This window comes from Podarcis erhardii (genome assembly GCF_964252035.2).
Source record: "Podarcis erhardii genome assembly, chromosome: 6".
Taxonomy (NCBI): Eukaryota; Metazoa; Chordata; class Lepidosauria; order Squamata; family Lacertidae; genus Podarcis; species Podarcis erhardii.
In genome coordinates this window covers 60,969,655-60,986,316 of record NC_138510.1, presented here as the reverse complement: position 1 = coordinate 60,986,316, position 16,662 = coordinate 60,969,655, and the positions used below count along the sequence as shown (strand labels likewise).

The 16,662-nt window shown below is 42.1% G+C and overlaps 1 protein-coding gene across 1 annotated transcript in view; it reads left to right on the top strand.

Annotated features, from left to right (window-relative positions):
• Positions 1-316: 316 nt before the first annotated feature.
• Positions 317-16,662, top strand: part of LOC309344233 (uncharacterized protein) — a 29,068-nt gene continuing 12,722 nt past the window's right edge. The window contains exons 1-10 of the mRNA XM_081866482.1: positions 317-722; positions 4,221-4,383; positions 5,158-5,307; positions 6,065-6,225; positions 7,025-7,201; positions 7,631-7,766; positions 8,971-9,158; positions 10,306-10,444; positions 11,527-11,697; positions 15,425-15,553. Of these exons, the coding sequence (XP_081722608.1) occupies positions 522-722; positions 4,221-4,383; positions 5,158-5,307; positions 6,065-6,225; positions 7,025-7,201; positions 7,631-7,766; positions 8,971-9,158; positions 10,306-10,444; positions 11,527-11,697; positions 15,425-15,553 (1,615 nt within the window). The 5' untranslated portion in view covers positions 317-521. The remainder of the gene's footprint in view (positions 723-4,220; positions 4,384-5,157; positions 5,308-6,064; positions 6,226-7,024; positions 7,202-7,630; positions 7,767-8,970; positions 9,159-10,305; positions 10,445-11,526; positions 11,698-15,424; positions 15,554-16,662) is intronic.

Here is a 16,662-nt window from a genome sequence, read left to right as displayed (position 1 = left end):
AGTAGCCAGAGGCAAGATGAGTCCTATCCTATATGAGATGAGATGATCCATTGAGACAACCTCCCCAGACCCTTAGAAAGAACTGGAGAAACTTGTTGGTTTAGAGTCTTTAATATGTGTCACAAACCTGTTTTAAGTAGTGGTTCCAACTTAAAGATGCTGTTACACCTTTTTCCAAGAAATGACAGACTAACTGTTGTTGCTTATGGTATTTTAAGCTACATTTAGTACATGTGAAAAAGGGGTGTGTGGGTGTGTGTTAAAAGAGAATAAGAAGGAAATATTCTGATTCAGAAAACTACTCTCCCCCTTCCCCCTAAGAACAATTACTCAATAAGCCATCTCCTTTTGCCTCCTGGTTGGTGTGATGTAAAGCAATATATGGATTGCAAACTTTGCCCTGGTTTCTTACAGAAACATTAACCAAGAGGAGAGGTATAACTGCTCTCCTGGGATCAGATTTCTGTTCTCCCAACAGAAAACAGTCTGCTCTGACAAAGGAAGGCTTGAAAGGTTCCAAGATGCTGCTCCAGTTGCTTTCTGTCCTCTGGGAGGCCTTGTCCCTGCAAGTTGTTCTGGTGTTTCTGGCAACATTTCTACTTCTTGCTGATTACAAGAAAAGGATTCGCCCAAGGGATTTCCCCCCAGGGCCCAGGCCTCTTCCCTTGCTGGGTAATATACCACATTTTGGTGCAAAGGACCCACATTTGGCAGCACAGAAGGTAAGAATGAAGGAATGAACCAGATGATGAGAAAACAGGTGACGTTGCAGTGGAAAGAAGCGTAAAAACCTCACTGGAAAAATAAGGCTTAGATGCCCCAGCCTAGCATTCTGATTCCAAGAGTAGCCAGCCAGAGGTCTCTGAGCAGCCCACAGCTGGGGCATGAAGGCAAATGCATCTCCTGTGGTTTGTTCCATCCAGATGTGTATGGCCTCTGAATCTGGGGGATCTATTTTGCCTAACAGTCATCGGTAACAAGCCTGTGTCCGCACCTGCCATAAAAGGTAGGATGGTTGTTTGCATGATTCTATTTTGTTAGCAGGTTATTTCCACCACTTCTTCCTTTTCGCTCTAACTCTGGTCAGAAAAAAGTCACATATTTGCTATGAGCCACGTATTGCTTGGGTATGTTAATGACCAGCTAGCTCTGTCCAGCTCCCGTCCAGAGGTAAGTTCGCTTTTCTCGTGTTCCCCTCTTAAACAGGATGCCAAACAGCTTCGCAGGTTTGCTTAGACTATATACCTGTGGAAGACAGGAGTGCCTGGCATGCTCTGGTCCATGGAGTCATGAAGAGTTGGAGACGACTAAACAATAACATATACCTGATAGACGTGACACATCAAACACAACTTTCTGCTTGCTTGTTTGCTTGCTTGCTTGCTTGGGGTCATTTAGTGCAATAGGTTGTTTCTTTTAAAAAAGACACTTTCTGAATCTAAGGAGGCAGGAAGAGGACAGCAGGAAGCTGGGAAGTCCCATCATTTTTTCTTACTTTTTTCTGTCCCCCTCACACTATGGCACTGACGACACAATATTGGCTATCCCTTACAACTGCTGACAGTGTACATATGTACAAGGCTCCAAGCCAACAGGGACCCAAAGCGCTCTCTCTCTTTCTCCCTCTCTTAAAGTAAATCAGACATTTCTAAAGAAACTTATAATAAGAAGTAGAAGCTTCTTGTTGCTGCAAGCCTCATGCTGGATGAGTGGAGAAGAACACTTGTGTACACAAAGCATTTTTTGGTGTCTGTTATTTCCTTCTTTCCACTAGTGTGTTGCTTTTATAGAATAAAATGTTTTAAATTATTTAACTCCCTTGAAAAAAATAACTTCATACTGAGAAGAACATGATGATATGCAGTGCTCCCTGATCTTCCATGTCCCACAAAACCACAACTGGCAAGCAAATTAAAATTCCTATAGACGATGCTTTACTATAAGGATCCCCTCACCCTTATCAAGACTGGAAAAATGTGTGTGTGTGCTTTTGTTTGTGTGTTTTGTTGTACGTTAGCCTACCCTCCTGCTCTTATATTTGCAACATTCCTGTGTGGTGGGCTAGCCTAAGTTAATATATGTGCAGAAGCAGCAGCTCTTGCCAATAGATTGCAGGAGGAGAATGAAGGGGGCCTGTCCATGTACTGGGCCCAGGCAACCCTTTTGGCATCTCTGATGTCCCTGATGTATTTGAGAGAAACCAAGATTACATCTTCCATACAGGCATTCTATAAACATCAAGCAGGCAAATTAGTATAGAATACACTGGGCAACAATTTTTTACTTTTTGAATGTTGTCTAGATTTCTACAACTGATTTAGGGTATTTTTGCACTGCTGAATCAGGAAATGGCATCTGTTTCTCTCCATCAGGTCAGGTTTACTGTAAACTGAATGGTGGGCATGGATAACGGTAAGTACACGTAAATTGCATGTCGCTTCACCATTTTTCAAACTTCAGGGCTTGAACCTCTGTTTCTTGGAACTCCTGGAATGTTCAGTGGCAGGGAGGTCTCTCTTCAGAGTCCAACAGTAGTCAGCCATCATGACTGTGTCCCAGCGACCCTGATACCTGGTCTCCATCTCTTTCATGTCCTGGTGGAATCTCTCCCCCTGCTCATCACTCATTGAACCCTGGTTCTCAGGAAACCGGTCCATATGTGAAAATAGGTAGTGCATCTTGACGCTCATGTTGCAGCCCAGGTTTCTGAAAGCAGTCAGCATGTTGTTGACAAGTTCTGCATAGTTTCTGGCCTTATTGTTGCCAAGAAAGTTCTTCAATACCAGAACAAATGCTTTCCACGCTTCCAGTTCCACTTCGTTCATTGACTTTCCAAACTCTGGGTCTCTGATGAGCTGATGGATCTGAGGACCGTCAAAGATGCCAGGTTTCAACTTCTCCATGGTCAATCCTGGGAAAGCCTGGCACAAGTAAGTGAAGCAGTCACCATCCTTGTCCAGAGCCTTGGTGAACTGCTTGATTAAGCTGAGCTTGATGTGCAGCGGTGGGAAGAGTATTCTGTCTCTGTCCACCAAAGGGTCGTTGATGACGTTCCTTTCTTTGCAAGGCACCAATTCCTCCCGCACAGGCCAGTCCTCCTTCGTGTAATGCTGAGCATGGTCCCTACTATCCCACATGCACAGAAAACATGGGTACTTGGTGAAGCCAGACTGTTGTCCCAACAAAAAGTTCACCATCTTCAGGTCAACACAAATAAACCACTTATGCTGCTCATAACCAATTTTCTCCAGCACATACTTCACCGCTTCATAGTTCTCCTTCAGTGTACTCGAGTGAGCCAGGGGTATAGAGGCAAACTGGTTGCCGTTGTGTAGCAGAACACATTTCAGTGATCGCTTGCTGCTGTCAATGAACAGTTTCCAATCTTTGGGTTCGTACTGTGGCACCCCAAGCTTGAGCAGAAGCTGTGCAATATCTGCACAGTACACCAAGTCCTTCTCTTCCGAGAAAAAACGGAGGTACTCTTGATGCCTGTTGCAGAGGAAGCTGATGTCAGCACTGTCAGAGAGGAGGTTTTTTTCCTTCAGTCTGGATGCCAACAGTTCGGCAGAGTCCTTTGACAAGCTGAGGTTGCGAACTAGATCATTCAACTCCTTTTGGGAAAATGGATGTGGAGCATCATCTTCAAGAACCACTTTTTCTTCTTCATCTTTGTCACTAATGTCAGGAAGTTCTCCGAAGATAGGCACTAGAATTTCATCACAATGAGCTACAGGATGATGTGCTGATTGAAGATCAGGATACTTCATGGGGCGGCTGCCCCATTAACTTAGTTTTGACCCCCCAACTTTATGCTTTGCCGCACCAATTTATGGAAGATTTCGAGGTTTTATGACTTCAAACTGATCCCTTTTCGACATAATCACCCAGAACTATCGGACCTGAATACTTCTTGTCATTAAAATAATCATTTCCAATCAAAACAATTATTCGACATGGCATTTTACCCCCACCAACTTCTTCTAAAATGCTCCACACAAGCGTACATGTGAACAAAAACGTAAAAAAATGACATGTGGCCATAGCTCAAAAACTTGACCTGATTGAGCAAAACCAATGTGATTTTTGGATTCAGCGCATCAGATTCGTCCTAAATCAACTGAAAAAACGCAGACAACAAATTTGTTGTTGACCAGTGATATTAATAAAGACCACATAGGGATATTTTATCCTGTCTTGCATTCTTCCTCTCCTTCTAGCTGGCAGAAAAATATGGCAATGTCTTCAGCATTCAGGTTGGGAAAACATGGATTGTGATTGTGAATGGATTGCGTCTGGTGAAAGAAGCTCTTGTTCATCAGGGTGAAAACTTCATAGATCGTCCAAATCTTCCTTTTACCAAGGAAATCACTAGGGGATTGGGTGAGTTACTTTTAATTATGGTCAATTGTTTAAATAACATTATCTCATCATTTCCTATTGCCTATCTAATCAAAAAGCCAAAAATAAATGAAACCCCCCCCCAGAAATATCATTAAATAATCAAGACCATATAAACATTAAACAGGTACCATTAATCCAGAAAAGCAATTCCAGAGTGTCCTAAATGGCTTCAGTGCAGAAGGGACATTTGTAAAATATATATTGACTGCTTTACGTGTTCCTATACGTTTACTTCATTTTGTGTATTTCAAACATATGCTGCCTTTCCATCACAGTTCCCATTTTTTTTCACAGGGCAAAGTTAGTACAGTGGGCTAACAACCTCCATTTATTTTACATATGGGAGTGCAACCTTATGTGGGGGGAGGGTAAATTAATAAATGGTGGGGGACACTTCCCATGCTCCCTCTTCATTTCCTCCCACCTGCACACACAGTGGATTTTTGTTGCTTACTGGGAAGTCCATTTCACTGTCAAAAAGTTCTTACTGTCACAAAGTTCTTCCTGGTGTCTAGTCAGAATCTCCTTTTTTGTAACTTGAAGCCATTGGTTTGTGTTCTCCAGAGAGGGAGAGAACAAACTTCCTCAATCTTCCATGTGACAGTCCTAAGATGGTTATCATATCTCCTCTCAAGTTTCCTCTTTTCCAGGCTAAACTTGCCCAGCTACCTCAGGCATTGCTCATAAGACTTCCGTTTTAGACCCTTAATCATCTTGGTTGCCCTGCTCTGCTTGCTATTTCTTCTCATCTAGGAGTGTTGACCTCTAATGGTCTTACCTGGAAACAACAGAGACGATTTGTCATATCAACGCTCAGAAACTTTGGTTTGGGTAAAAGGACTTTAGAAGAACGAATACAGGAGGAGAGCCGATACCTAAAGGAAGCTATTGAAGTTGAGAAAGGTGCGAACCAGAGTCAAAAAAGCCTATTTCATATGAAAGGTTAAAAAATACATTCGTCGTGGTATGAAGCATTCAAGTGCTGCTTTGTGCAAATGCAGCTCTGCATAAGCTGGGACATCCCCATGGTTAGATGGGTGTCAATGCAAAACTCAGTCCATTGTGGCATGTAGGAGTTCAGCTGCCATTAAAACGCAGAAGCCTCTGCTAATGTCAGGCTCCATGTATGTAGTGAGACCTGCAGTTGAAACCCAAAGTCACTCAACTAGTACAGGAGAGCAACAGAATTGCTACGCTCATTTATGATATATGGTTTATTTACACATGTATACAACATGAGCCTAAGATGTGACAGGGGAGTCACAATATTAACACTCCCAATGGGAGTGCTTGCACAGAGGTCCTTTCCTTTGTTTCCCATAATAGCCCATCCCCCAGGTGATCACCTCATAAGGAAGGTAGCCTGGCTTATGTTTTAACACTTGCTGCATCCAGGGATTGAGGGGATCTGGCCCCGACAACCTCAAAACATCATCTCACAGAACAATGTGCTAGATAGCTTATACCTATAGCATGTGCCACTAAGGGTATAAAACTCCATCACTGCGCCATCTAAACATCCTCTATCTGAAGAACCTCTGCTGTCCCCCCCCCCATACTCTGTCCAGACCCACCCACTTCCCCCACCTTCTGTTTTTGTTACATGGAAGCCATAAGCAGTCTTATTCCTTCTCCATTTTCTTCTTCTCTCCCTCTCCAGGGCAGCCATTTGACCCTCACTTTCAGATTAATAATGCTGTTTCAAATATTATTTGTTCTGTCACTTTTGGGGACCGCTTTGATTACCATGACAGCAATTTCCAGAAGTTTCTGCGCTTCTTTGATGAGATAATGTATCTTCAGGGAAGTATTTGGATTCAGGTACATCTTCTGTGAGATCTTATGGGTAACCACAACAGAGTCGCTCTGGTTCCAGGCACACTCCCACATTCTTGTTGACTGTTCATTCATTCGCTTTGGGCCATCATTGTTCTTTATGTTCGGGTTTCTTTTTCTCCCTTGAACTTGTAATTCAAGCATCTCACCCCATACCAAGTCCCTTTGACATCTTGTTTTTATTTAACATTGTCTATCATAATACTGAGGATGTATGAGTTGGGGTGTCTTCAGTATTATAAAGCAGGCATAACAACTAAAAATCATGTGCTACGATACATTTTAGGCCTTTAAGTGGGGAATCACATGAGTGACTGATTAAAATCAAAGAATTTGGACAAGTAGCACATATCATGAGAAGGCTAGTTAGTTTTATTTTCCATATTGGGAACATTCTCACACTGTGCTGGAATATTTATGTAGCTAAATAACACTGGGTATTGAGTGGTGTTCATAAGCAGGACTTAAGATCCAGAGCATGTCTTACAATGAACACAGTGATGCAATCCCAAGTGACATACACGGCTTAATTCCATACTCTCCACCTACCAATTAGAATCTGTGAAAGGCCACCCCATGCAGATAAGCATCATCAAATGAGAAAGCTACATTGGCATCATTTTCCTGATATCAGCAGGCAAGGTGCATGCATTTTTCAAACAGGTAGCCATCTTCATGGGAAGCCATTGCATGGATTGCTACCTCCTTTGATAGTAGCATGATCTGCAACTGTTATGAGAGGGCTTTCCGCACACAAATCTGATGCTAGTATTTGTTTCCTCAGCTGTACAATGCATTTCCCACTTTCATGAAGCACTTGCCAGGGCCCCATCAGACCGTTAAAAGAAACTGGGGAGAACTGAAATCCTTTGTGAGAGAAATCATTGAAAAACATGAAGAAAACTGGAACCCATCTGAACCCAGAGACTTAATAGATGCGTACCTGAATCAAATGGCCACGGTAAGAAACAAAAAGTATAGTTTGTGGTAGTATTAATAGTAGTAATAGTTAATAACAGAAAGCAGAGACACAATCTAAAGGATCAGAACTTACCATATAGTTTCCATTGGCTCTGTATGAAAGCAGACAAACTGATGAGGTGTTTGTTTGTGTGTGTATGTGCATGTGTGCGCGTGCACGCGCGCACACACACACACACACAAAAGTGCATATACATGAATAGGAAATAATGTACCGTATATCACCACTTGTCCAGTGCCTGAATTTCACCAGATTCACAGGGCTGTTGACTTGGCTGTGCTAGATGCAGGACACTTGTCAGGAATAGGGCTCATGAATCTCATTGCCATCACTTGATATATAGGACTGAAACTGGGATGGTGTTTTTAATGACAGATGAACCCTTTGGTGCATTTTCTTTGTTTTAAGGAGGATGCTGCTTCCAGTTTTCATAAAGACAACCTCCTACATTCAACATTGGATCTCTTTTTTGCTGGAACAGAATCAACTTCCACAACCCTGCGCTGGGCCTTGCTGTACATGGCCATTTTCCCGGAAATTCAAGGTAGAACCATCATTTGCCTACTTGTCTTTCATTACTTTGGGTTGCACTCAACAAATCCTCTATTGAAATCAAAGTATCTGACTTATTGGCTATATAACTTCAATGTGCCTGCCGTAAATTCGCCTAACATTGAGTACCAACCACCCTTCTCTTTTTTCGATCGATTCCCAATGCCATATTGTTATGTCACTTTGCAATATATGTGCTGTTGTTCTTTTAAGCTGTTGTGTATTAAAAATGTGCGATGAAAGCATCCAAAATGCTAAGTAAAGGGTTATTGCACACAAGGCCTGTAGAACTCTGTGATGTCATATGTCTGAGGTTGCTATTTTCTGTTGGTTCAGTTTTGGCAGTTATTAACAGTCTTAACAGCTAGGGCAGCAGTTATGTTCTGTGGTGTTGCTGTCTGTCTCAAAGCTAGTCAGTGTGTAGCACCGTCAGTCATTCTTCGATACAAATCTATGTAATATGTATTAGTTAACATAAGTAACACCTACCTGAATTGTATGTTTAATCTAACAAGGGCAAGTACACTGAGTAAAAGTTATTCTAACTTTTAAAGAGAGTGTATTGTGTATTTTTTATAGGAGGGAAAAGGCAAAGGGTCAAACGACTTGGGCTCTCTTCCACATAACTCTGTAAAGTTTAATTCCCACAAAAAAATTATATATGCATATGCTATAAATGTTTTTATATATAAAAGCAGAAGTTCTGTGCAAGGACTTCACTTGTGCAACAGAGCATCCTGCCACTGTACTTCTCTCTCTCACACCTTCAAATTGGTCCAAGGAGGTTGGGAGAGGCCACAGAACAGTGCAGAAAGAGAAGGGGAAAGGGAACTTTCTATCTGGCAAACTGCAATTCTTCCGTTTAATGAGCAATCAGAAGAGCAAGAATTTCCCCCATATGTTTTTGTTATATTGCAAATTACTTTGGGGTGCCCGCTGGGAAGTGATCCTTAACTGAACTGGAATGATAAGAAAATAATTAATAAATGGTACAGCCAAAACAATTCTATTTCGGCAGAAGATGAACCATTCCAACTAAAGATCTTGGGTGGGGAAAAAGGAGTCTTGAATCAATGCTGGCACTCTAGTGGCAAAGGGCACCCAGAGGTGGAACGACGAGATGGGCCTCCTCTGCAGATATTAGTTTATGTCTGTTCCTCTTCTATTTATAGCAGATGTTCTCTCTCTTTTTGCAGCAAGGGTCCAAGAGGAAATAGATTCTGTGATTGGCCAGTCTCGCCAGCCAGCGATGGATGACAGGGACAGCATGCCCTATACCAATGCGGTTGTTCATGAAATTCAAAGAAAAAGCAGCATTGTGCCTTTGAATGGGACCCGGATGACAACTAAGGACACGACACTGGCTGGGTTTCATGTGCCCAAAGTAAATGTTAAGAACATATTGCTCTTCTTGTCTGTCTTTGCTCTTCCATTAAACTGCACACACTTTAATCCAAAGTTTAAACTAGGGGTAGCCAACATTGTGCTGTTGAAGGGGAACAGTTAGGATTACCCCAAGAAACCCCAAAAAACTGTTTGTGAATCCCCCCCCCCCAGCCAGGCCTCAAAGCCTCACCTCAAGCATTTTTAAAACTGCATTTCCTCTAAGACAAAAAGCATTAGCTAAGCATATACCTCTTGCTGTAACTAAAAGACTGCAACAAAAGGTAGGGAACAGAGTCCATTGTTTTTTTTAGAGCCTTTGGCCTTGCTAAAACCAGATTGCAACTTACTTTCTGTCCGGGAACCATGCCAAAGCACGAGAATGAAACATAACTGGAACACTCTGAAACCCCCTTGGTTTCTCACCCCCTTTCCTGGGAAGAGTCCAAAAGTGGTCCCAAGACAGGAACTTTCTGTTCATGCTCAGGAGACACATGGGAGGAGAAAGGGGAGGGAACTGGAAGGGGATATATACTCTGTGCAATGGCTGTGAACTTTGTGCTTGTTTTGTGACTTTATCACACTTGCTCCTCTCCCCCCCCCCATGGCAGAATAAAAGCTCTTTCTCTGGATTTAACCCCTTGGTGTCGTTTGGCTCCTTTCGTCCCTGCTCGGGTGCAACATTTTCCTATCCATGGTTAAAAGGGCCTAGAAAGGCTACATTTCTTGGTGCGTTGGCCGGGAATCGAACCCGGGCCTCCCACGTGGCAGGCGAGAATTCAGGGATGATGAGGCTGTATCCCCAAACATCTGGAGGGCACCATGTGGACACCTGTGGTCTAAATACAGAGTTGTACCAGTCTCAGTTTGAATGGGTAGCTAGTCTGTCAGAAATTAGCCAGTATCTGGTGTTGCTAACCCTGAATTTTCGTAGTCCAGCAGACTTTGAATGTCTTTTAAAATCTATATTGGAACTGTGCTTTTGTGGGAAATCTTTGAATGAATTACTTAATAATGAGAAGTAAATATTGCATTCAGAACATATTCTTTTTCTGTCAGGGGATAGAGGCTTAGTACTGCTATAAATTCAAATATATGTGAAAGCACCTTGCCATTTCTAATCTACTTCTCTGCTTTTTATTTGCCAGGGAACCATATTGATCACCAACCTGACCTCAGTGCTCTTTGATGAGGATGAGTGGGAAACACCCAATATGTTTAATCCTGGCCATTTTCTAGAGAACAGTCAGTTCCGGAGAAGGGAAGCATTCCTGCCATTCTCTGCAGGTAACAAAAGTTGAAGGGCTATATGATGGCAGCTTAGTTACTGTGACCTTGGAATATTGCTAACTATATTGTGTATTGCAGTGGTCACCAACCTCCTAGAGCCAGTGGGCACATCTGGCATTGAAGAAAGTGCTGTGGGCACCAGTCACAAAATGGCTGCCCTTTGGGTTGTATGGTGTAACACAAAATGGTGCTGACACTAGCGCAGTGTGGATTTTTGAGGGGGTGTTTCCTGATATCTTTCATGAGCAGCCCTCAGGGAGTTAGGCTGTATTGTTAAAGTGTTTCCCCTCTCCATGCTCACGAAGTTGTTTTCTTCACTGCACCCTGAGAATAGGAGCCTGCTTCTCACTATGCAGCTCAGAAAGTAAGCAACTTCTCGGGGAATTATTAACTGAATCATAATTCAACTTTGGTTTCCTTCATTTTCCCAATCTTACATTCAGTTTCCCACATTTCAGCTGCCATCCGCAATTGAAAAGAAAACCCATTTTGGTGCATGTTTTTCTTATTGACACATTTTTAAATCTCACTGTGACTAATATACACAATTTTGTAAACAAGTCCCCTAATATAATGGATTTTTGTATGTTCTTTTCTCTGATATAGGCATATATTTTTTTTACACTTTCCCTTAATATGCATTTTTGTACACATTGGTTGGTTGGAGAACAACGCTGTAAATTTCAAAGAATGGCTGTATTTTGTGTGTGTTCATGCATTGGTTTGAGAAGTATGATTTACAGAGATTGCTTTGAAGATGTAAACCAGGGGTAGGCAACCTAAGGCCCGTGGGCCAGTTGTGGCCCAATTGCCTTTTCCATCCGGCCTATGGACAGTCTGGGAATCTGTGTGTTTTTACATGAGTAGAATGTGTGCTTTTATTTAAAATGCATCTCTGGGTTATTTGTGGGGCATAGGAATTTGTTCACCCCCCCCCCAACAAAATATAGTCCAGCCCACTACATGGTCTGAGGGGCAATGGACCGGCCCACAGCTGAAAAAGGTTGCTGAACCCTGATGTAAACTCTACTAACATAGTCCCCCCACCCTCTCTCTTTCTCTGTCTCCTCCCCTTTTAGGAAAGCGAGTTTGTCTTGGAGAACAATTGGCCAGGACTGAGCTTTTTCTTTTCTTCACTTCCCTACTTCAGAAGTTCACTTTCCAGGCTCCAAAAGGCGTGACATTAAGCCTTGACCATCGGTCAGGTCTTACGTTATCCCCCCAGCCATACCGGATATGCGCAATCTCTCGCTGAGGGGACTCATTTTATGGCACTGCTCATTAAAAGAAGATGGTGAAGAATTTAGCCAGCACTGCCTCCTTAGTTTCTGTCCTTAGGGGGACAGCTCAATAGTCATAGCTCAATAGTAATGCATGTCCATTGTATTTAGAAGCTCTCAAGTTCAATCTGCATGACTGGTGTGTGGTTCTTCTCATAAATGATCTCAAGTATGTGACTTTTAAAATTGTCCTGGGGACACAGCTAGAGCAATGTCTTATAAGTATCACAATAAAAGAGCTCAGTTGGAACTCCAAGTTGTAGACTTTGATGCTCAAGCTTGCACAAGATGGTTACCCCCCACTTCTCCAGGGGCACCCCCCCAAAAAAAAATGGCTTAAGTGTGAGTATACCGGGGTGCAGGGAGACAGCAGGTGGTCTGTCTGCCTGGCAAGCTGAAATGCTTGCCCTGTTGGCGTTATTGCACATTATTGAATTCCTCCCCTAATGTGGAAGTAGCCCTTGCAGAAGACACTACAAAAGGTCAGTGACTTATTGATAAAACAAGAGACCTTCCAAGAACCTTCCAAGGATGACTGAAAGCCTTCTTGTCCTAAAAGAAGTATACCCACCAGATTTGGTGGGTTTGATACCCACCAGAGCAGGAGAGAAAAAACGCTTATTCCATCATATTCCATGTAAAAACACACAGAGGAGTTTGATACCCACCAGAGCAGGAGAGAAAAAACGCTTATTCCATCATTCATGTGACAGCCCTTGAGATATTCGAAGATGGCTATCTTATCTCCTCTGGGTCTCCTCTTTTCGAGGCTAAACATACCCAACTGCTGTTGACCTCATTGGAGTTTTTCAGAATTGTCATCTCCCACTCAGTGCTATGTAAATATGGACCTGATGGCTATATAAATTCTAACAAGAAAAATAAATAATGATAAAAAAACCCGGAATGTAACCAAATACAACAGCAGCTGCACATAGCTAAAACCCATAATGCTCTATGCGCCTTAGGTCCAAGCTATCTGAAAAACTGTATTCTATTGTAAGAGCTGCCCAGGCTTTGTGGTCTTCAGGGAAGACCCCTTTTTTGGTCCTGCCACCCTCATAGGCACAGTTGGTGGGGACACAGAAGAGGGCCTTCTTGGTAGCTGCTCCCAGAGTTTGGAAGTCCCTTCCTGAAGAAGCTAAGCTGGCTCCCTCCTTGTGGTCCTTCCAGTGCAGGTGAAGATCTTTCTGTTCCAACAGGCTTCTGGGAACTGACTACTTTTAATGAAAGGGCTGGTACCCTGCTGTTTCTTACTGTAATTTTTAGTAGATTTTATACAGATTTTACATATCATTTTAATTCTATTAATGTTTAATTGATTTTAATGTCAATTTTCCTATGTTTTTAGTGATTCTTGTTTTTATTGGTTAACTTTCTTGAGTCCCATTGGGAGAAAAGGTGGGGTACAAATATAACAACAACAACAACAACAACAACAACAACAACAACAACAACAACAACAACAACAACAACATACCTCCTGCATAAAGATTGAGACTGCAACCCTATATACCATATTTTTCTGTGTATAAACCACACACACCCATATATTAGACGCCCCCTATTTTTGGAGACTCCTAATTAAGAAAATGGGGGGAGATTGCCCAGAGTTGTTGAGCTTTTTGGGGGGGGGGATTGCAAAAAATCGCTCACCCAACGCTGACCTACGCTGACTCATGCATGCACCACTGAAGCCACCTATCGTCTGCCCCCTCAATGCCAGCTGCCACCAATCGGCCAACCACTTACCACAGAGACAGCCAATCAACACCAGCCCTTGCCACAGCCGGCAATCACCCACCCAATCACCACTGACAATCTCCTGCTTGCGGCAGGTCCCCCCTATGCACTATTCGTGTATAAGCAACCCTCATTTTTTTAGATGATTCTATAATTAAAAAACCCTCATCTTATATAAGGAAAACTGCAGTATGTTGCCCATATGCAAGCTTCATTGAACACAATGGAATTTACTTCTGAGTAAACAGGCACAGAAGTGGAAAGTTTCACTTGAATGTCTTGATGGGGTTGGGGGATGAAAGACAGCAAACAGAAAGGTAAGCAAGACTGAAGGGACATCTTTTTCTCTCCCCTGCCCCCAACAATTTAGTAGAGCTTAAATTCTTCAACTCTAGTTTGGTTACTGCAATCCCATACCCAATTTGATTTATTGGGGGGTATGTCCATTGAACATGAAAGGCTTAACCTCTGAGCTTAACCTCTGTAAGTTAACTGTGCACTGAATTCTAAATAAATTCCTGGACCTTAGCCTATCCTATCCTCCAGCACAATATTTGCACAAAATAGCTTCCAGCAGTGCCTTTTCCCCTGTAAAAAAATGTTTAGGGGTACTCTCATTTTGACTCAAGAAAATCACCATTTTATAGTTCAAATCAGGGAAAATAAATATAGTAAATGGAGAAAAGTAGAAAGATTCACAAAGAGTTTAGGAGTTTGCGTACCCTTGCACCCCCCCCCCCAGGAAAAAAGCACTGGCTTCTAGGGAGGAGTACCTGTCTCAGACTCATCCTAGCTGCTATGCAAAATGAACAGCAAGACAAAGGCAGGATAGAAAACTTGAATCAGCATCTGTTTAGGACCCTGGGGTGTTGCTAGCTGGTGTCCAAACATTGCAATTTTGCTCATTGGCTGAAAGCAGGGAGGGCTTTGCTTGTTTTTTCTCTCTTCTCTCAGGAGAAGGGTCCCAGTGGCTTGCTTTTTCTTTCTTAAAAGGAAGCTCCGAGTTGGCGGTCCTGTCTCCAAGACACTGTGGGCTCTCTTCATAAGAGCCTGCATCCCATGTCTTTACTCTAACCTGTCTTCTCCAGGAGGAGGGCAGCTGGTAGGTGCTATTGCTGTAGGCTTGGGTCCAAAGTGCTGGGCTCCTGGGAACCTGACCTGGTTGTCCTCTGGTATTGTCCTTGGCTGTGGTGAAGAAAAGGCATTGGTTTGCTTGTAGGAATGTGGGTGATCCTAACTCAAGATGAGAGTCTAATGGAATGTCCTGCCTGTGTTTCTATAATTAGAATGTTTTGCAATAAACATTTTGTTGTGAAATGAACTGGCAAAGAGTTTCATACGTTAACTGCATCAACACATTGGAATTAACCATTCATGCACTTTGTTCTCTGTTGTTGGCCCCAATCCCAACACAAAGTTTAAATGTGCTTATAAATATAGTAAAATCAAAATTTCACATACAATTCTTAAACGTGGCCAAGGCATTTTCCATATGTTTTATTCTTTTCCGAAAGCATTGTTGTTATTAACATAGTGGGTAACAGCGTGAAAACTGAATCAGCCGTTAGAAAATAGACACATCAATTTGGTGGTTGGTGCGCAATTACAAGTTAAAACCACAAGAGGGTATCCTTTTGACAGTTTACCGCAACATCTTATATTAGAGCGCAGCAACTAGTAGCAACCAACTGATCATTTGTAGCTACCTTTTCATTCCTAATCATGAATAGTGAATTTGCCAGAGTCAGACTCTAGTCCACTGTTTTAAACAGAACAAAAACAATGTAAGATGAATCATTTACTGGAACTACTGGCTTGTCATTCAGGAAGAATGAAAATTTTCCGGGAGATTTAGGTAGAAATAGTTTGTAATGGTAAATATGAAATACCTTAGCAAGTAAGGCTGAGGATTTGGAAAGGTTTTTTCTTTCTTGGCCTGCCATTGTCATTTTAGTGCAGAGTTCTCCAGCCTTGGGTCTCCAGTTTCTGCAGGACTACAACTCCCATGGTCCACAACCAGCTTGGTCAGTGACCAAGGATGATTCGGGCAGGGATCTAAAAATATTTGAGGCTGAATTAGCAGGTATTGCTCATTTTCACAGGGGCTGGAGCAGAAACGGATCCAGCTCAGAAGAGATGTGTCTCCTTTCCATCAGTTCTCTTGTGTGCAGCTTTAAAAAGCCCAATTGAAAAAAATAAATGCAGATATTTCTTGGGGACATTGTGCCTGAAGTTCTTAGAGAGTCTTGAACCAGATCAATGTTTGGCCTGAACTAATCTCATGTCTAGTGTTCTTTTAAAAAATAATACTTTTGAGACTTCAGTATGGAATTAAAAAAATGACACAGTAAGAAGTATGAAATATAATAAAGAAAAAAAGAATAACTGTAAAAAAGCAGGGTTCCTGCCCATTACCTCATAAAATAAAGTCCATTTTCAGGAGACTACACATTTAATTAGATGTTACAACAAAATCCTACCTGATACAGAAACTACAAAAACAAATGTTATGAATACAAATTAATACCATATTTCATTGGGACTTGCTATCCTTGAGATTGGCCTATTATATAAGTAAGGAATGCCTGCCAATGGAGCAAAATTCACAGGTCTATTTGCACCCTGACATACCCTTGGTTTAAGTCAGTTTCTCAGGTATGAGTATAAACATTGTATTATGCAGCCAAATATTTAAAGAAAAACCTAAGAATTCCTTCCAGCCCTGTGAGACTGTCAAATAAGCAGCTACTAATAGAAAAACTATATATTGTTTACATATCAAGTCTGTATTCTCATAGGACTTAGTAAGGTCTCATAGAAACATCCTCCAGAGAAGAAGTAGAGAGAGAGAGAGAGAGAGGGAGAGAGAGAGAGAGAGAGAGAGAGAGAGAGAGAGAGTTTTGATTTGCACTTGAAGAGAATTCTTATAAATGTTGGGATGGAAACTTTTCAAATAAGTGAAAACACAAATGATAGATTCTATATAAGAAAACTAATCTCAAACACCCCCCCCCTTCACTGTAGGTAGAATTACTCAACCAATGAGTAATCTTGGTTCTTCCTCTTTATGTGCGTGATTTAAAACAATATGTGCAGACTTTGCCCTTGTTTCTCACAGGAACATTGACCAAGAGGGCAGGTGTGGTTGCTCTAGCTGGATCAGAATCAAGTTTCCCTCAACACAGAGCAGTC